This window comes from Pyrgilauda ruficollis, unplaced genomic scaffold, assembly GCF_017590135.1.
Source record: "Pyrgilauda ruficollis isolate IOZ18807 unplaced genomic scaffold, ASM1759013v1 scaffold192, whole genome shotgun sequence".
In the NCBI taxonomy this organism is placed as follows: Eukaryota; Metazoa; Chordata; class Aves; order Passeriformes; family Passeridae; genus Pyrgilauda; species Pyrgilauda ruficollis.
In genome coordinates, this window is record NW_024518318.1 from 144,448 (window position 1) to 164,029 (window position 19,582).

At 60.2% G+C, this 19,582-nt stretch overlaps 3 protein-coding genes across 10 annotated transcripts; 2 read left to right on the forward strand and 1 right to left on the reverse strand.

Annotated features, from left to right (window-relative positions):
• Nucleotides 1-1,418: 1,418 nt before the first annotated feature.
• On the forward strand, nt 1,419-9,305 carry DUS3L (dihydrouridine synthase 3 like). 4 transcript variants are annotated; one of them, XM_041465827.1, is made up of 15 exons: nt 1,419-1,461; nt 1,811-2,093; nt 2,561-3,380; nt 3,426-3,511; nt 3,873-3,914; nt 4,003-4,155; nt 4,247-4,363; nt 4,661-4,726; nt 4,798-4,908; nt 6,482-6,578; nt 7,372-7,447; nt 7,743-7,931; nt 8,021-8,149; nt 8,413-8,586; nt 8,989-9,101. In XM_041465827.1, exons 1-14 carry the CDS (start codon nt 1,424-1,426, stop codon nt 8,483-8,485), a joined length of 2,280 nt encoding a protein of 759 aa, XP_041321761.1. In that variant the 5' UTR covers nt 1,419-1,423; the 3' UTR covers nt 8,486-8,586; nt 8,989-9,101. The 4 variants fall into 4 exon arrangements, with proteins under 4 accessions (XP_041321761.1, XP_041321760.1, XP_041321758.1 ...); XM_041465826.1 differs by lacking the exon at nt 8,989-9,101 and adding an exon at nt 9,220-9,305 and having other exon boundaries at nt 2,561-3,511; XM_041465824.1 differs by having other exon boundaries at nt 2,561-3,511.
• Nucleotides 8,700-13,800, forward strand: MPV17L2 (MPV17 mitochondrial inner membrane protein like 2). Of its 5 annotated transcripts, XR_005954984.1 has the most exons (7): nt 8,700-9,419; nt 9,581-9,807; nt 10,473-10,618; nt 11,435-11,539; nt 11,633-11,761; nt 12,704-13,065; nt 13,293-13,800. XR_005954984.1 is itself a non-coding variant. In XM_041465828.1 (6 exons), exons 1-6 carry the CDS (start codon nt 8,730-8,732, stop codon nt 12,826-12,828), a joined length of 1,422 nt encoding a protein of 473 aa, XP_041321762.1. In that variant the 5' UTR covers nt 8,700-8,729; the 3' UTR covers nt 12,829-13,800. The 5 variants fall into 5 exon arrangements, 4 of the variants coding, with proteins under 4 accessions (XP_041321762.1, XP_041321764.1, XP_041321763.1 ...); XM_041465828.1 differs by having other exon boundaries at nt 12,704-13,800; XM_041465830.1 differs by having other exon boundaries at nt 8,704-9,419; nt 11,463-11,539; nt 12,704-13,800.
• A 2,221-nt stretch (nt 13,801-16,021) lies between these two features.
• RAB3A (RAB3A, member RAS oncogene family) lies at nt 16,022-17,984 on the reverse strand. The gene is made up of 4 exons (XM_041465814.1): nt 17,517-17,984; nt 16,846-16,964; nt 16,635-16,759; nt 16,022-16,238 (listed from the first exon to the last, which is right to left on the reverse strand). The coding sequence occupies exons 1-4, from the start codon at nt 17,847-17,849 to the stop codon at nt 16,048-16,050; spliced, it is 768 nt and encodes a 255-aa protein (XP_041321748.1). The 5' UTR covers nt 17,850-17,984; the 3' UTR covers nt 16,022-16,047.
• Nucleotides 17,985-19,582: the final 1,598 nt, after the last annotated feature.

Sequence of the window (19,582 nt, forward strand, 5' to 3'; positions counted from 1 at the left end):
TTCCCACAGCAGCCTGGCCCCATGGTGCAACCTGCCCACCCTTGGCAGCAGCAGGAGCACCCAGCGGGCTCCCAGCTCCTCCCAAAAGCCATTTCTGATGGAGAATCTGGAAAGAACCGAGCTAAAACAGGAAAACACCAGAATTCAAGCCCCACGTGCAGTTTTACCTCCACCCCCACGTGCACTCACAACCCTGCAGTGCCCATGAACAATCTCGGTGTCGTGGTAATCCCCCAACACCACGAGCAGTTGCTCTCCCAGAGGTTCCAGCAGCTCCTAAATTAGGACAAAACCCACAAATTAAGCTGCCTCCTCGTTGATGCCTCCACAGAGCAGGGCTGACCCCGTGTCCAGCCTCACGGACAGTTTGAACCCAGCTAAAAACAAAAAATCTCCTTGGATTCAGCGCAAGGCGTGGGACAGGAAAGATGGAGCCCAGGTCTTGCTGCACTTGGATTTGGCAGCCTTCTCTCGCCCTCTCGGCAGCCCAGGCCAAGCGTGAGCCAAACGGGGCTGTGGAGATGACGGAGCTGGAAAGGAAACGTCATCCAGGAGGGCTCCAAATCTGTCCAAATCCATGAGACATCAGGAGACATCAGCCCCCCTCGCTTCAGCGTCTTCCCCACAGCCAGGCTCGGAGGGTCACGGAGGGGTTGTGGACCAGGAGAGGTGTGAAGAGTGGCACAAACTCAAGGAAGACGTGGCAGGAAAGGTCAAACACAGCACGCTTGACGCGTTTGTTTGGTTTTCAGCCCAAACTTCCACCCACGGAGCAAAGGCAATGGCAGCTTGAGCGCTCCAGGCAGCTCATGAGCAAGAGCTGGTTCATCCCTTCAGCATTTACTGTGCATTTACCACTTAAAAATAACCCTAAAATGACAAAAAGCCATAGCAAGTAGCCCACATCCCTGTAGAGCTCCATCCTCTCCCCTGATAGCTGTGAGGAGGAGGGAGAGCCAGGCACCCCCAAAACCAGGGAACTGTTAAAGGAAAGACAAAGCGACAATTTGTGTGTCTGGCTGACATGACGCTGTTCGGTTTTAAGCTGAACTCAGTGGTCTCAGGGGGCCTCCCAGTCATGCCCACCCTCAGGGGCCAGGGGCAGCACCTGTGACCCCCTCACACCCAGCTGTCCCCACAGAGCAGCCTTAAGGAGCTGCCACAAGGGACAACACCTCTCCCCGGTACAAGTGATGCACAACGGCCTTCTTTCCCTGCTTGGGCAATGCTGACACTCATCAGGGGTTGTGTCAGTCCCCAAACCGGGCTCAGAGAGCGCATAAACACCTCACAAAAGAGACCACGCTCGGCCGCAGCTCCGGCCGCTGTGAGAGGAGCTCGTGTCCGCCGGGCCCTTTTATACCGCACGCGCCCGGTCACGTGGCCGCTCACCGCCGCTGACGTCATCGCCGCGCGCGGCAGCATGGCAGCGGCGCCCGGCGTGGCGCCGGTTCGAGCCCGGTGAGTGCGGGACCGGGGCCTCGGCCCCTCCTGAGCCCCCCGCGACGTGCCCCAGCCCTCTGCAACCCCCCCAGAACGGGTACGATCCCTTCATAACCTTCTCTGGTATGTGCCCGGTCCCTTCATGAACCCCCGGTACATTACCGACCCCTCTGTAGCCCCACTGGTACCTGCCCGGTCCCTCCATAACCCCCTCGGTACATTCCCGATCTCTCCACATTCCCCTCCCGGAACATTCCCAACTCCTCCAGAATCCCCCAGTCCATACCCAGCCCCTCCTGCCCCCGGTACCCCACAAAACACCCCCTCCTGACCCCCCTTTTTCCACGGACACCCCCTTTCCCCGCAGGTTCCTCACCTCCAAGGAGCAGTTCCACGCGTACCTGCGGGCAGGGGGCGAGGAGGAGGAAGAGGAAAAGGAGGAGAAGGAGGAAGAGGAGCAGGTCAGCGAACCCCCAGCCAAGAGGGTGAAGGCAGACGAGCTCGGCCAGGATGGGGAAAGCCAAGGGAATGCTGGAGGGGAGGAGAAGGAGCGCCCGGAGAAGAAGAGAGCTCGGGGGCAGAACAAGAGCCGCCCGTGCATGAAACCCAGCTGCTACGAGCAGAGCAGGCTGTGCCCCTCGGTGACACAGGTGGGACACCCAGCCCTGCTCTGGCTGCCTTAGCTGGGATTTTGGGAAGGAATTCCTGCCTGGGAGGGTGGGCAGGCCCTGGCACAGGATGCCCAGAGCAGCTGTGGCTGCCCCTGGATCCCTGGCAGTGCCCAAGGCCGGGCTGGACAGGGCTGGGAGCAGCCTGGGACAGTGGGAGGTGTCCCTGCAGGTGGGACTGGATGGGATTTATAATCCTTTCCAACCCAAACCAGGCTGGAATTCCATAAAAACCAGCTGGGAGAGGGTGACGAGGGATGAGCTGAGTGTCACAAGTGAAGTGTCACCTTCTCTGCCGTGTGTCCATCCCCTCTGCTGTGTCCATCCCTCCCTCCTGCAGCCCCCCTGGCGGCATTCCCTCCCTCCCTGGGGATCTCAGCTGAGGCTCAGAGCCAGCCCTGGGCTGTTCTGCTCCCTGCCCACCTCACCCTGCCCCGCGCTGTCCCCAGGGCCGTGCCGGGCAGTGCCACTTCGGGCCGCGCTGCCGCTTCCTCCACGACGTGTCCGAGTACCTGGCGGCCAAGCCAGCAGACCTGGGCCAGCGCTGCGTCCTCTTCGACACCTTCGGCCTCTGTCCCTACGGTGTCACCTGCCGCTTCGGCCAGGCCCACCTCGGGGACGGCCACCAGAACCTGGTCAACGCCGCCCTGGCGCGGCAGTGGGAGGGGAAGGTGCTGGTGAGGAACGGCCTCTCCAAGGAGCTCCAGCAGCAGCTGCGCAAGAGGAGGTTCAGCTTCCAGAAGGCCGAGGAGTTTCTCCGTGGGCTCCGTGCTGGGAAAGGAGGCAAAGCCGCGGGGGGCTCCACGGAGGTGTCCAACTGCACTGCTCGCCAGGAGGGCCTGAGAGACAGCCCTGTGCTGCAGGAGCAGGGAGAAGAGCCCAGACCTGAGGCCCTGCAGGGCTCCCAAAGGGCTGAGGGTGCTGCCAAACCTGAGGCCCTGCAGAGCTCACAAGGGGCTGAGGGTGCTGCCAAATCTGAGATCCTGCAGGGCTCCCCAGAGACTGAGTGTGCTCCCAAACTTGAGGCCTTGCAGAGCTCACAAGGGGCTGAGGGTGCTGCCAAATCTGAGATCCTGCAGGGCTCCCCAGAGACTGAGTGTGCTCCCAAACTTGAGGCCTTGCAGAGCTCACAAGGGGCTGAGGGTGCTCCCGAACCTGAGGCTCTGCAGAGCTCCCAAGGGGCTGAGGGTGCTGCCAAATCTGAGATCCTGCAGGGCTCCCCAGGGACTGAGGATGCTCCCAGACCTGAGACCTTGCAGAGTTCACAAGGAGCTGAGTGTGCTCCCAAACCTGAGGCCCTGCAGAACTCCCAAGGGGCTGAGGGTGCTCCCTCCATCCCAACCGTGGGCCCTCTGACAGATGAAGACATCACGAAGCTGCGGCCTTGTGAGAAGAAGAAGGTGAGAGTCCCCTGTGTCCTGATCCTGTGGTGGAGATTGTGCATGGAAAGATGGCAGAGAAACCCCTTGGAGAGCCTTTAGCTGGGGGAGGCTGGCAGAGGATGGAAGGAATTCCTCCCTGTGAGGGTGGGGAGGGGCTGGGATGGAATTCCCAGAAAAGCTGTGGCTGCCTCATCCCTGGAAGTGTCCAAGGCCAGGCTGGACAGGGCTTGGAGCACCCTGGGACAGTGGAAGGTGTCACTGCCCATAGCCAGGGCACGGAACTGGATGATCCTTAAGGTGCTTTCCAAGCCACACCATTCTGTGATTCCTTGGAGTCCATTCCATTCTGCTGAGCTGCTCCTCTATCCCTGTTTTCCAGCTGGAAATCCAAGGCAAGCTCTACCTGGCCCCACTGACCACGGTAGGTTGGTAACTCCATCCTCGTGCCAAGCTCGCTGTGGGCACGGTTGGAACAGAGCAGATCTGCTGACAATCCCTGTCCCTGGCAGTGTGGAAACCTCCCTTTCCGACGGATCTGCAAACGTTTTGGAGCAGATGTCACCTGTGGGGAGATGGCTGTGTGCACCAACCTGCTCCAGGGCCAGTCCTCCGAGTGGGCTCTGCTCAAACGCCACCACACCGAGGACATCTTCGGGGTGCAGGTGAGGGTTACCACCCCACAACCCACCAAGAGCTCACTTCCCAGGGGAAAAGCTGCCCCTGGAACTCAGGGAAGCTCTTTCCCTTTGGCAGCTGGAGGGAGCCTTTCCAGACACCATGACCAAGTGTGCAGAGCTCCTCAACAGGACGATCGAGGTGGATTTTGTTGACATCAACGTCGGGTGTCCCATCGACCTGGTCTACAAGAAGGTGAGAAGTTCTGTGGTGCCTTTTCCTTCCATGAATCCTTGTCTTCACCCTCATCCCCTGCTGCCTGATTGCTCTTTCCAGCCTGATCCAGAGCTCCCAGTTCATTCTGTTCTCACTGAGAAGGGGAATGAGCTGCTCAAGGAGCAGGGAACAGCTGTCTCTGCCTGGCAGGATTTGGGAGGGAAAAGCACTCTGGAGTATTTTTGGTTGAAGGATCTACTTTCTCCAAACTCTGAGATGCTCCAAGGACTCTCCACTGTGTGAGGAAGGTCCTGAGGTCCACGTTTTGTCCCTCAGGGAGGAGGCTGTGCTCTGATGACTCGCTCCAACAAGTTCGAGCAGATCGTCCGCGGCATGAACTCGGTGAGTCGGAGCTTCTGGAGCTGAGCTGGTGGAGCCCAGTCCAGCCTGGCCTCATCTTCCCACCTCTGCAGGTGCTGGACGTCCCACTGACGGTGAAGATCCGCACCGGGGTGCAGGAAAAGGTTAACGTGGCTCACAAAATCATCCCCAGGATCCGGGAGTGGGGCGCAGCCATGGTCACGGTACGGGGGCAGATGGGTGGGATTGGTGGCTGGAGATAGATGGGGATGAGCTTCCCCTGCCTTTTAGTGTGCTCTGCTAATAAAAGAGGAAAATTCAGCTGCAGAGGGTGTTTTCCTCCCTGCTCCTGAGCCTTGGGTCCATGATCGTGGAATCCCAGAATGGTTTGGGCAGGGACCTTGAAGCTGATCCCATCCCTCTTTCTCCAGGAACTGACAGAGCCAGAGCACACAGCCTCGAGCTGCACCAAGGGGAATATAGGCTGGATACTGGGAAAAAGTTTTCCACTGAAAGAGTGGAAAAGTTCTGGAACTTTTCCTCACTGAAAGAGAGAAAAAGTTCTCCCCTGCCCTGGGGAGGTGGTGGAGTCACCATCCCTGGGGGTGTTTAACAAAGCCTGGATGTGGCACTGAGCGCTGTGGTTTAGTTGAGGTGATGGGGCTGGGTTGGACTCGATGACTTTGAAGGTCTCTTCCAACTCTTCTCCCCTGCCTGGTGATTCTGTGAATTCTGTAAATCCAGAGGTGGATCCCAAGGGATCCCTTCCCCAGCTCTGCTCTGAGCACCCATCAATTCCTAGGCCCATCCCTAGGCCCGGCCCATCCTGAGGCTGATCCCGAGGCCCATCCCGAGCCACCCATCAATCCGGAGGCCCATCCTGAGGCTGATCCCGAGGCCCATCCCGAGGTCAATCCCAAGGCCCATCCCTAGGCCCATCCTGAGGTCAATCCCAGGGCCGATCCCGAGGCCCATCCCGAGGCCCATCCTGAGGCTGATCCCGAGACCCACCCCAAGGCCCATCCCGAGGCCTATTCCTAGGCCCACCCCAAGGCCCATCCCTAGGCCCATCCTGAGGTCAATCCCTAGGCCCACCCCAAGGCCCATCCCGAGGCCCATTCCTAGGCCCACCCCAGGGCCGATCCCAAGACCCACCCCAAGGCCCATCCCGAGGCTGATCCCAAGGCCCATCCCGAGGTCAATCCCTAGGCCGATCCCGAGGCCCATCCCGAGGCCCATCCCAGGCCCATCCCGAGGCTGATCCCAAGGCCCATCCCGAGGTCAATCCCGAGGCTGATCCTGAGGCTCATCCCAGGCCCATCCCAGGCCCATCCCGAGGCTGATCCCAAGACCCATCCTGAGGTCAATCCCGGGGCCCATCCCGAGGCCCATCCCGAGGTCAGTCCCGAGGCCGATCCCGAGGCCCATCCCGAGACCCATCCCAAGGCCCATCCCGAGACCCATCCCGAGGCCCATCCCGAGGCCCATCCCAAGGCCCATCCCTAGGCCGATCCCTGGGCCCATCCCGAGGCCCATCCCGAGGCCCATCCCAAGGCCCATCCCAGGCCCATCCCGAGGCCCATCCCGAGGCCCATCCCGAGGCCCATCCCGAGGCCCATCCCGAGGCCCATCCCGAGGCCCATCCCGAGGCCCATCCCTGGGCCCATCCCTGGGCCCATCCCTGGGCCCATCCCAAGGCCCATCCCAAGGCCCATCCCGAGGCCCATCCCAAGTCTCCCCTCCCCATCCCGCTGTCCCCTCCCTGTGTGCAGCGAGGTGTCCCTGCTCTCTCCGCAGCTGCACGGGCGCTCCCGGGAGCAGCGGTACACGCGCAGCGCCGACTGGCCTTACATCGCCGAGTGCGCCCGCCTCGCCAGCCCCATGCCTCTCTTTGGTACGTGGGGCTTCCCTGGGCACCTCGTTCATCTCAAATCCCTTCAAATTGGGGGGAAAGAGCATGTTCCCAAGCGTGGAGAAAAGGTTGGAGCGTCCCTGGGTATGGGATTTTTGGGGTTCCTCATGGCAGGAGGGAATGATGAATCTGTTCCATGTTCTTGAAGGCTAATTTATTATTTTATGATACTGTATTATATTAAAGAATACAGAAAGGATACTTACAGAAGGCTAAAAAGATTATAATAAAAACTTGTGACTCTCTCTAGAGTCCTGACGCAGCTTGGCACCGATGGGCCAAAGAGTCAAAATAATTCACATGAACCCAATGAAACAATCTCCAACCACATTCCAAAGCAGCAAAACACAGCAGAAGCAAATTAGATAAAATTGTTTTCCTTTTTCTCTGAGGCTTCTCAGCTTCCCAGGAGAAGAATCCTGGGTGAAGAGATTTTACAGAGAATGTGAATGCCACACCTGGTGCTGCTGATGTGGTGCCGGAGGAAAGGGACACCAATCACTTGGGTTTTAAGGGGGTTTTCTATTATTTCGTGTCACAAAATCCCTAAACCTTCAGGGAAACTGAAGGAGAAGAGAGGAGAAGGCTCCTTTTTCCCTTGTAAGGGAACATCCATCAGAAACATCCCTGGGAATCCAAAGCAGGAGCCTCTTTGGACCATCTGGCTCTTGGACTTTGTGTCCATTTGGAATTTTATCCCATGCCTGCATTAGCTCACTTTGACTTGTCCTCACGGATCTCTTTGACCTCTGGCTTCTCCCTCCTCTCTGGGCAGGAAATGGGGATATTTTGTCCTATGAAGATGCAAATCGAGCCATGCAGATGGGAGTTTCTGGAATCATGATTGCAAGGCAAGTGCCTGTGTTTCCCTTCACTCCCGAGCTCTGGTGGTTCAAGAGGGGAAAAAAAAAAAGAAAGAGGATTAAAAAAAAAAATCCCTAAACAAACCCAAAGCATGGAATTTCCTCTCAGTGAAACCACTCTGAAAACCGGTGAAATCAATTTGTATCAGTTGGAGCTTCTTGTTGGAATGGAAAAGAAGATTTTAAGCAGAATTGGCTGGGAAATCAGTGCTGGAAAGTATCTCAGATCTTCAGGAGCATCTGTGATGGGAATAACAATTTTTTAATTTTTTTTTGGCTGCAGAGGGGCGCTCATCAAACCCTGGCTTTTCACGGAAATCAAGGAGCAGAGACACTGGGATATCTCCTCCAGTGAAAGGTTTGACATCCTCAAGGACTTCACCAACTACGGCCTCGAGCACTGGGGGTCAGACACTCAGGGAGTGGAGAAAACCAGGAAATTCCTGCTGGAGTGGCTCTCCTTCCTGTGCAGGTGATGCTGCCCAGCCAGGAGGATCTTTAAACAACAATTAATTAATTAATCCCTGGCGCTCAGTGCTGTCACATTTAATTTTATCCCAGGTACATCCCAGTTGGGTTATTGGAACATCTACCTCAGAAAATCAACGAGCGGCCGCCCTATTACCTGGGGAGGGACTACCTGGAGACCCTCATGGCCAGCCAAAACGTGGATGATTGGATCAAAATAAGGTACTGAGGCGTCAGATTTCATTCCAGTTGCTAAAAAGAGACGTGGCAGAGCCCCTGCAGGGCCACGGGGTCGTTTGACAGCTGGGGACTGAGCACTGGGTTTGGTTTTGTTGTTGTCTTTCTTCCCTGGCAGTGCCCAAGGCCAGGCTGGGCAGGGCTGGGAGCAGCCTGGGACAGTGGGAGGTGTCCCTGCCATGGCAGGGGTGGCACTGGATGGGTTTTGAGGACTCTGGATTAATTCTGTGATTGATTCTTTCTCCCAGTGAGCTGCTCCTGGGCCCCGTCCCGCCCAGCTTCACCTTCCTGCCAAAACACAAGGCCAATTCCTACAGGTAGGGCTGGCCAGGCCCTGTCCCTTGGCGTCAGGAGGAGTTTGGATGGGCTGTGAGGAGGAGCGGGGCTCCTGGCAGTTGGAATAAAGCTGTTTTTAGAAGCTGGTGAGTTTTTTGCCTTCCTGCCTGCCCGACGCCAATCCTGGCAGACAAACACCTGTTAGTGAGGGGATGTTTGACTCCAATTCACAGCCAGAGCTGTCCCAGCTGTCCCACAGGGCTGACAAAGAGCCTCAGTTCCCACCAGGATGTCCTCAGGAGTGACAAACTCCCAGGACAAGGAGCAGCAATGTCCCCCCAGCCCTTCTGCTGCCCCCCACGACCAAAGTGACACTGAGCTGATGTTCAAGCTCCAAAGGGAAGCCTCTCAAAGAATTCTGAAGGCTCTGGGGACAGCCTGGAGGGTCTCAGCAGCGTCCCCACGCCTGGGGGACCCCAGTGGCACCAGCAGAGTGGGGAGAGCAGTGATCCCAGCGCTGCTGACACCCATCATGGCCACCTCCACAGGCAACCGCAGCTCCCCAACCACTCTGCTGCCCCCAGACCAAGGTGTCAGGGACAGGGCAGGGCTGGGGCACCGCGGGGATCCCTTGGACCATCCCCAGCTCGCCCCACCGCAAGCCTCTGGGCGAGCTGCTGCCTCGGTAGGTGTCATGGCGGCCTCCTGTACCTCGGTAGGTGTCATGGCGGCCTCCTGTACCTCGGTAGGTGTCATGGCGGCCTCCTGTACCTCGGTAGGTGTCATGGCGGCCTCCTATGCTGCGGTAGCCGTCATGGCGGAGGCAGGAAGCGGAAGTCGTCGTTGTCACGTGACACTCGCCCGGTTCCGCCTGCGGGTGGCGGTAACGCCCGGTAGGGGCGGGGGGGGGACACGGGGGGAGCCGGAGGCACCGGGAACCGGGGGTGGTGTCCGGGAAGGGGCACTGGGACCCAGCGGGGTAAGTGGAGGGTACAGAGAGAACGGGGGTGAGCGGGGGGCCCGAGCTGGGGGGCTCAGAGACCTCGGAGGGTCCCGAGGCTGAACTGGGGGGCACTGGGAGGGTCCCGAGGCTGAACTGGGGGGCACTGGGAGGGTCCCGAGGCTGAACTGTGGGCCTAGGGTCAGCCAGCCGTGACCGGGCCGTCCCCGCCGTGCCGTGCAGGCCGTGCCGTGCCGTGCCGTGCCCAGGATGCTGCTGCGCTCCTGGCGGTCGCTGTTCACGGGCCGGCTGCTGCTCCTCACCAACACCGTGAGCTGCGGGGGGCTCCTGGCGGCGGGGGACTGCCTGCAGCAGGAGTGGCACCGCCGCAAGCACCCCGAGAGCCAGCTGCAGCTGGGCCGCACTGGTGAGCGCTGGGACGGGCCTGGGAGTGCCCCAGCTCCTGCTGCTGCTCCTGGGAGTGCCCCTGCCCCAGCAGCACGGCCCCAGCTCCTGCTGCTGCTCCTGGGAGTGCCCCTGCCCCGGGGCAGCAAGGCCCCAGCTCCTGCTGCTCCCAGCACGGGGCTCTGCCAGGGGGCTGCGGCTGGGGGAATCCATCCCTGCCCTCACAGAGAGGAATTCCTTCTCAAAATGCCTTCATGGACACTTCCAGGGCTGGGGGAACCCATCCCTGCCCTCACAGGGAGGAAATCCTTCCCCAAGTGCCCTCATGGGCACTGCCAGGGCGCTGGGACTGGGGGAATCCATCCCTGCCCTCAGAGAGAGGAATTGCTTCCCAAAATGCCCTCATGGGTCTTTCCAGGGATCCAGGGCTGTGGAAATCCATCCCTGCCCTCACAGGTTCTTCCCCAAATGCTCTCCTGGCCCCTTCCAGGGCTGTGGAAATCCATCCCTGCCCTCAGAGGGAGGAATTCCTTCCCAAAATGCCCTCATGGACCCATCCATGGCTGAGGGAATCCATCCCTGCCCTCAGAGGGAGCACCCCCTTCCCCACACGCCCTGCTGGCCCCTTCCCCAGCCCTGTAAAGCCCGTGGTGGTGCTGCAGGGCGGATGTTTGTGGTGGGCTGCAGCCTGGGACCCCTGATGCACTACTGGTACCTCTGGCTGGACTCGGCGTTCCCGGCGCGGGGCGTGCGCAGCCTCAGGACGGTGCTGAAGAAGGTGCTCATCGACCAGCTGGTGGCCTCGCCCAGCATGGGAGCCTGGTACTTCGTGGGTACGTGGCAGCCTCAGGGGGTCACCGATCCAGCCCCAAAATCCCAGCCCAGGAGCTGCTGGTGGTGCCGGAGGGTTTGGGTTTGGTGCTTGCTGGATTTTGTGTTGTGGTGGGGTGTGGCTCTGAACCTCGCAGGGGGTGTTGGTGGGTTCTGCTCACAGTTTGTGTGGCAAAAAGGCAACCCTGCAGCTCTGGGGCTGGGACCATTCCCTGGGGGAATGCAGTGCCCAGCACCCTCTGGGGGAAGAACATTTCTGATCTCCATCCCAAACCCCTGATCCTTTCCCTGATCTCCATCCCAAATCCCTGAACCTTTCCCGATCTTCATCCCAATTCCCTGAACCTTTCCCTGATCTCCATCCCAAACCCCAGAACCTTTCCTTGATCTCCATCCCAAATCCCTGAACCTTTCCCGATCTTCATCCCAATTCCCTGAACCTTTCCCTGATCTCCATCCCAAACCCCAGAACCTTTCCTTGATCTCCATCCCAAATCCCTGAACCTTTCCCTGATCTCCATCCCAAACCCCTGAACCTTTCCTTGATCTCCATCCCAAACCCCAGAACCTTTCCTGATCTCCATCCCAAACCCAGAACCTTTCCCTGATCTCCATCCCAAATTCCCAGAACCTTTCCCTGCTCCATCCCACCCTCTGGCACAGCCCCAGCCCCCTTTCACTTTCCTTTCCATTTCCCGGACCTCCCTCCTCGGGATGCTGCCGGCGCTGCCCTCCCCGCCCACCCTGGGAGGGGTTTGGGACATTTCCCAGCCATTCCCACCCCAATTAATTCCCACCCCAATTAATTCCCACCCCAGTTCCCGCTGACCCCTCCTGTCCCCGCAGCCATCGGCACGCTGGAGGGCCAATCTCTCCAGGAGAGCTGGGACGAGCTGAAGGAGAAATTTTGGGAATTCTACAAGGTGAGGCCCTGGGGGCTCACCCTGTCCTGGGGCTGTGCCCCCTGTCCTGGGGGGGCCTGGGCAGCCCCCCAGCTGCTCCTTGTCCCTCCCCAGGCCGACTGGAGCCTGTGGCCGGCGGCGCAGATCCTCAACTTCCTCTTCGTGCCGCCCGCCTACCGCGTGGTGTACGTCAACGTGGTGACCCTGGGCTGGGACACCTACCTGTCCTACCTCAAACACAGGGTGAGCCCCGCCCCTGAGCCCCTGCCAGCCCCAGGAGTTCCCAAAATTGCCCCAAATTCACAGAAATCACACCAGGTTGGAAGAGATCCTAAAGGTCGTCGCGTCCAACCCAGCCCCAACACTGAGCCCTGGCACTCAGTGCCACATCCAAGCTTTTATTAAACACAGCTAGAGATGGTGACTCCACCACTTCCCTCTGCCCTGGGAATTCCCAAAAATCCCCCAAATTCACAGAATGACCAGGTTGGAAGAGACCCTAAAGGTCATTGAGTCCAGCCCGGCCCCAACAGCTCAACTGAGCCCTGGCACCCAGTGCCACATCCAGGCTTTGTTAAACACCCCCAGGGATGGTGACTGCACCACCTCCCCAGTCAGTGGGAATTCCCAAAAATCCCTAAATTCACAGAATTCACAGAATGATCAGGTTGAAAGAGACCCTAAAGGTCATTGAGTCCAACCCAGCCCCAACACTGAGCCCTGGCACCCAGTGCCACATGCATTGTTAAACACCCCCAGGGATGGTGACTGCACCACCTCCCCAGGAAAACCATTCCAATACTTTATCACTCTTTCCATAAAACACTTTTTCCCCATATCCAGCCTGTATTTCCCTTGGTGCAGCTGCAGGCTGTGTGCTCTGGCTCTGTCAGTTCCTGGAGACAGAGCCCAGCCCCAGCTGGGCACAGGCACAGCTGTGCAGAGTGACCAGGTCACCCTGAGTCCCCTTTTCTCCACGCTGAGCACTCCCACCTCCCTCAATTTTTCCTCCCAGGGTTTGTGTTCCCAGCCCTGGTGCCCCTCTGGATGCTCCCAGCTGTCTCTGCATCCTTCCCAGCCCTGGGCACAGCCCCGGGGGAGTGCCCTCGGCAGTGCCCGGCGCAGGGCAGGGCCGTTGCTGCTGGCAGTGCCCAGCTCACCCCGGGCTCCCTGGGTGTTTTGCAGCCCCGCAGCTCCGGGCAGGAGCCACCACGGCAGAGCCAGAGCAGCGCCGGCGCCTAGAGAGGGAGCAGCTCCTCCAGAGCAGCCTGGAGATGGATTTCTGGGCATTGTGGAGCCCCCCAAGCTGAATGAGGGGATGGCCAGAGCCAGCCCCACCACCTGCCTGCTGCTGATTAATTCATCTGCTAATTACAGCCACGGGTTGGGGTTGTAACAATCTCTTGTTGCAGGAGAAGCTGTAAAGTGATTTCTTCTGGGATTTGCCCGCAGAGCAAACCAGTGCCCTTGCTGCTCCTCCAGCACCTTCCAGCCACCTGGATCCCCACAAAATGGATTTTGGGAAGGAATTCTTCCCTGTGAGGGTGGTGAGGCCCTGGAATGGAATTCCCAGAGCAGCTGTGGCTGCCTCTGGATCCTTTGGAAGTGCCCAGGGCCAGGTTGGAGCAGCCTGGGATGGTGGGAGGTGGCACGGGTGGGAAGGGATGGGATTTAAGCTCATTCCGACCCAAACCCACTCCCTGATTCACTCTGGCTGCTCCTCTGCTCTCCCTGCAGCTCCTCACTCCTTCCCCTCCTGCTTTTTCTCTTCCAGCTCAAGGATAAAATCCCTGCACTCCCCCCAGCTCCCGTTTCCCCCCCGGCTCGGGCGGGGGCTGCAGCCACCTGGATCCTCTATAAATAGGGATGTGATTGCGGCACTCAGGAGGAGGCAGAGGGGGGTTGGAGCCAAATTTTGGCAGAGTTTGGGCCATCACATCCCTCTGCTCCCAGCCCTGGGCAAGCTGGATGCTCCCTGCATAACTGAATTATTTCCAGTGTCAATGAAAATTGCCCGAATGGGTTTTTGTTTGTTTATTTTAACTTGATTTTTAAAGCTGTGCCTTAACGCTCTGCCCTGGTCCCTGCTGTCACACACCCAGGGGGGATTCAGCTCCTCCCTCAGCAGCAGCAGGAGCCATTTGGGGGATGATAATTTAAAAAAAATCCAATTAATTTTGCTCCTCTCTTGGCAACTCAGGGACCCCGAGGAACTTCTGATCAGCAATTGGTTTATTTCTTCACAACATTTCTTTTAATACAGTGATTTTTAGGAAATTGTACTCTTTTTGACACTTTTGACATTTGTACAGTACAGTGTAACTCTTCCATAAGTAAACTTCACAAAAAAGAGGAGGGGGGGGAAAGGGGGAAGGGAGGGAGATGGAATCATGGTGGGGGGAAAATAGAGGGAAATCTGTAAAATAAAGACACAGCGCTCCAGGAAAAATAAATAAAGGGCAGCTCTGTCATGGCTACGGGAATATCCACTTATTCACAGTCTCCACAGAAGCACAGAACCACAGGAACACGAGAGCCCAAATCCCTGGAGCAAAGCAGCCACGGTCCCAGCCCTGCTCACCCCCCACGAGCCCAAACCGGGGCCGGTTTGCTCCAGCTGGCTCGGCCTCGCTGATTATTGAATTAATTTCTCATTTTAAATCTCATTATTTCAATAATAATAACAGTTTTGTCGTCGTTTGGTTGTGTGTGGGAGGAGGTGGGTTGTTTGGTTTTTTTTTGGGTTTTTTTTTTTTGGTGGGTTTTTTTTAATTTAAAAGTGATATTCACAAGCAAGGTTACCACACTGAGAGAAACAAAACAAAAAAAAAATCAGAATATATATATATATATATATATAAATGCACCACCACGGCCACAGCACAGCAGGTCACGCGCACAGCGTCACTTCCTACGCCTATTTACAAGGAATTTCTGTATGTACAAGGAGGAAGACGGCGGGAGCATAAATTAGCATCTATTTATACAAATAAACAAGAGTCAGGAAATATCCATCCAGCTGGAGGGGCAGGAAAGCCGGGCACAAAGAGACCCCTGCACCAGGAGCTCTCGGGGTAAGAGGGGGGGGCACACGGGGTGGGATGGACTGGGGAGGGGAGGGGGATTTGGGGGTCCTGTCACAGCACCCACACGCTGGGAAGGGGGTCCCAGGGTAGGGGGATCCCCAGGACAGGGGGTCCCCGAGCAGGAAAAAGGGCAGGGGGTACCAGGACAGGGAGGGGTCCCAGGGTAGGGGGATCCCCAGGACAGGGGGTCCCCGAGCAGGAAAAAGGGCAGGGGGTCCCAGGACAGGGGGTGCCAGATCAGGGAGGGGTCCCAGGGTAGGGGGATCCCCAGGACAGGGGGTCCCCGAGCAGGAAAATGTCACACGGATCCCAGGACAGGGGGTGCCAGATCAGGGAGGGGTCCCAGGGTAGGGGGATCCCCAGGACAGGGGGTCCCCGAGCAGGAAAAAGGGCAGGGGGTACCAGGACAGGGAGGGGTCCCAGGGTAGGGGGATCCCCAGGACAGGGGGTCCCCGAGCAGGAAAAAGGGCAGGGGGTACCAGGACAGGGAGGGGTCCCAGGGTAGGGGGATCCCCAGGACAGGGGGTCCCCGAGCAGGAAAAAGGGCAGGGGGTACCAGGACAGGGAGGGGTCCCAGGGTAGGGGGATCCCCAGGACAGGGGGTCCCCGAGCAGGAAAAAGGGCAGGGGGTACCAGGACAGGGAGGGGTCCCAGGGTAGGGGGATCCCCAGGACAGGGGGTCCCCGAGCAGGAAAAAGGGCAGGGGGTACCAGGACAGGGAGGGGTCCCAGGGTAGGGGGATCCCCAGGACAGGGGGTCCCCGAGCAGGAAAAAGGGCAGGGGGTACCAGGACAGGGAGGGGTCCCAGGGTAGGGGGATCCCCAGGACAGGGGGTCCCCGAGCAGGAAAAAGGGCAGGGGGTACCAGGACAGGGAGGGGTCCCAGGGTAGGGGGATCCCCAGGACAGGGGGTCCCCGAGCAGGAAAAAGGGCAGGGGGTACCAGGACAGGGAGGGGTCCCAGGGTAGGGGGATCCCCAGGACAGGGGGTCCCCGAGCAGGAAAAAGGGCAGGGGGTACCAGGACAGGGAGGGGTCCCAGGGTAGGGGGATCCCCAGGACAGGGGGTCCCCGAGCAGGAAAAAGGGCAGGGGGTACCAGGACAGGGAGGGGTCCCAGGGTAGGGGGATCCCCAGGACAGGGGGTCCCCGAGCAGGAAAAAGGGCAGGGGGTACCAGGACAGGGAGGGGTCCCAGGGTAGGGGGATCCCCAGGACAGGGGGTCCCCGAGCAGGAAAAAGGGCAGGGGGTACCAGGACAGGGAGGGGTCCCAGGGTAGGGGGATCCCCAGGACAGGGGGTCCCCGAGCAGGAAAAAGGGCAGGGGGTACCAGGACAGGGAGGGGTCCCAGGGTAGGGGGATCCCCAGGACAGGGGGTCCCCGAGCAGGAAAAAGGGCAGGGGGTACCAGGACAGGGAGGGGTTTGGGGAGGGGGGTGAGCTGGCCCCTAGCAGGCACAGTCCTGGTGGGGGGGGGCCTGCTGGTCCGTGAGCTGGGGGCCCTGCTTGGCGCCGGTGACGGCGGGGTCGGCCGTGTCCAGGGACTCCGACATCTTCTCGCAGATGATGTCCACCAGCCGCTCGAAGGTCTGCTTCACGTTGATGTTGTCCTTGGCGCTGGCCTCGAAAAACTCAAACCCTGAGGTGGGGTGCAGGGGGGAACAATGCGGAGGGGGACAGAGGGACAAAGCGGAGGGGGACAGAGGGACAAAGGGACACGCACGCGCGTCAAAGCTGCGTCCGAGCGTCCGACCTCGCGCGGCTGCTCCTCCTCCTCCTCATTCAATATTTAAAGGGTTTGTAACCTGCCCCCCACCACCAACAAAATCCCCTTTTTCTCACCCAAAGAACCCGCCCAGATCCTCCCCCCAGCATCTCTCAGAGAGTTTAAGGTGTGCAGTGACTCCGGTGTTTCACCAGGTGCCAAGTCACCGCCGATGTCGCAGCGGAGCGATTGCACGCAGGGAATTAAGCCCTTAATTAAATTAATTGTGGGCTGGCAGCCGTGGTGGGGGGTTCCCCCTCCCCAACTCACCCAGGTGCTCGGCGAGCTGGCGCCCCTTCTCCGAGGAGACCACGCGTTCATCCTCCATGTCACACTTGTTCCCCACCAGCAGGACCTGGGCGTTGTCCCAGGAGTAGGTCTTGATCTGGGTGGACCTTGGGGAAGGGAGAGGGGGATCAGAGGTGTGGGGAGGGGGCGGCTGGGACTGTTTGGGGTGCCCAGAGCCCCCCGTGGGGCTCACCAGTCCTGCACGGCGTTGAAGGACTCCTCGTTGGTGATGTCGTACATGAGGATGAAGCCCATGGCCCCGCGGTAGTAGGCGGTGGTGATGGTGCGGTACCGCTCCTGCCCGGCCGTGTCCTGGGCGGGGACAGGGGACAGCAGAATGTCACCCCCAGGGATGAGGTGACACCCTCCCCCGGGGCCAGCGGGTGCATGGGGGCAGATCCAGCCCCAGCCTGGGGCAGCTCCACACTGACCATCACCCCAGCAAGCATTATCCCACAGTGACCATCACCCCTAGTGACCATCACCCCACAGTGACCATCACCCCTAGTGACCATCACCCCTAGTGACCATCACCCCCACCCCTCAATGACCATCACCCTTCACTGACCATCACCCCACAGTGACCATCACCCTTCACTGACCACTACCCCTCAATGACCATCACCCCACAGTGACCACCACCCCTCACTGACCATCACCCCCACCCCACCAATCCATCACCCCCACCCCACACCGACCACCACCCCAAGTGACCATCACCCAAGCAAGCATTACCCCACAGTGACCATCACCCTTCAGTGACCACCACCCCTCACTGACCACCACCCTCACCAACAATCGCCCCCTCCCCATCACCCCAGCCCAGCCCAGGGCTCTGGGGGCACCCCGAGGGTCTCTCCTCACCCAGATCTGCAGCTTGATGCGTTTGTCGTTCCGGTAGATGGTCTTGACCTTGAAGTCGATGCCCACGGTGCTGACGAAGGCGGGCGTGAAGGAGTCGTCGGCGTACCGGAACAGGAAGGAGGTTTTCCCCACGCTGCTGTTGCCGATGATCAGGATCTTGAACATGTAATCGAAGTTCTGGTCCGAGGATTCCTTCTGCCCATAGCGGGAGTCAGTAGCGGACGCCATCTGCAAGGTGGGGGAGAGGCCGTGACGGTGCCGGGCCCCGCTCGGAGCCGTTTCCCAGCACGGATCGGGAACGTTTTGGCTCAGGATGGGCGATGGCGCGGCCATCGATGGGTCACTGAGCCCCGAAGGGCTCGGAGAGGCCACCTCCTGTCACCCGCAGAGCGGCGTGTCCACGGGAATGTGGGGCACGTGGCCCCCGGCACTTGCCATGGCCACAGAGATCTGCCATGGCTGCCAGGAATTGCCACGGCTGCCCGGAATTGCCACGGCTCCCAGGAATTGCCACAGCTCCCGCCGCCGCCTCCTCCCCGCAGCGACTGCAGCAGATGCGGAGCCCGGGTGACGTCGGCTGAGGGGGAGGAGCTTTCTATGCAAATGAGTCTTGACGTCACGGGCGCGCCCCTGAGGGAGGCGCTGATTGGCTCGGCGGCGCGCTTTGATGGACAGCGGGCGGACTGGGGGGAGGAGACCCCCCCCTTTCGGCGCGGTGGTGGGCGCCGCCCCCTCCTCCGGCAAAGCGCAGTGGTGCGGTCCGGCCGCGCTCCTTGGGGCGCGGGATGAACCACCCGTGCGCCAGCGGGGGTGTAGGGCGAACCATTCCCGCTCAAAGGGGGGGGGGCAAGGTTTGACAGCCTCCCTGTCGCGACATGGCGCGCTGGCCACAGAGATTCACCATGGCTTCCAGGCTTTGCCGTGGCTGCCAGGATTTGCCACAGCTCCCAGGAACTGCCACGGCTCCCAGGCTTTGCTAAGGCTCCCTGGAATTGCCACAGCTCCCAGGAATTGCCAAGGGTGCCAGGATTTGCCGTGGCCACAGAGATTCGCCGTGGTTTCCAGGCTTTGCCGTGGCTGCCAGGATTTGCCGTGGCTCCCAGGAATTGCCACGGCTCCCAGGAATTGCCGTGGCTCTCAGGAATTGCCACAGCCCCCAAGAATTGCCGTGGCTCCCGGGATCTGCCGTGGCGCTGGGGGTGCGGCCGGGGCGCCGCAGCCTCTCCCGCATCCTCCCGGTGACAAAATGGCACCGGCGGCGGAGCCCCCGCACGGCGCGGCCAGCGCGGTGACAGGGAGCCGGGGGTGTCACACGGAGCCGGGGGTGTCACAGGGCACCGAGGGGAGGGCGATGCCAGGCAAGGGGGCACAGAGGTGGAGCAGGGGGCTGCGGGATGGAGCCCAGGGATGCGGGGAGCTCGTGGAGGGGGGGCAGGAATGGGGTGCTGGGCGCTGCTGGGCATTTCGGGGGGCTGGTGGAGGGGGGCGAACCATTCCCGCTCAAAGGGGGGGGGGCAAGGTTTGACAGCCTCCCTGTCGCGACATGGCGCGCTATCGCGACGCCTTCCATAGGCCCGCAGTCGCGGGTAGGCTGATCCTTCCCGTGACAGGGCGGCTGGCGCTGAGGCGGGGCTGGTGCGCAGGTGGGCGGCCATGTCCTCCCTCGCCCTGAGGCTCCAGCGGGGATTAGGGCCGGCAGCATATGGCGGCCTGAGGGCGGCGGCACCGCCCTGCCCTGCCCGGGGCCCCGGAGCCTCCCGGGCCCTGCCCCGCCCGGGGGCTCCGTGATCGCTGTCCCGGTGCAGCTCTTGGCTCCTGCCCAGGCTCATCCCACAGCCACAGCCCCGGGAGGACCCAGCCGGACACGGTGGGCCCGGGGTGGGCAGCGGGGACAGCGGGGTGGCACGGACAGTCCGGCATGGCATGGGGGAGCAGGGATGGAGCCGGCTGTGGGGATGGACACGGGGCCCGGGATGGACACAGGACAGGGATGGACACAGGACAGGGATGGACACAGGACAGGGATGGACACAGGACAGGGATGGACACAGGACAGGGATGGACAC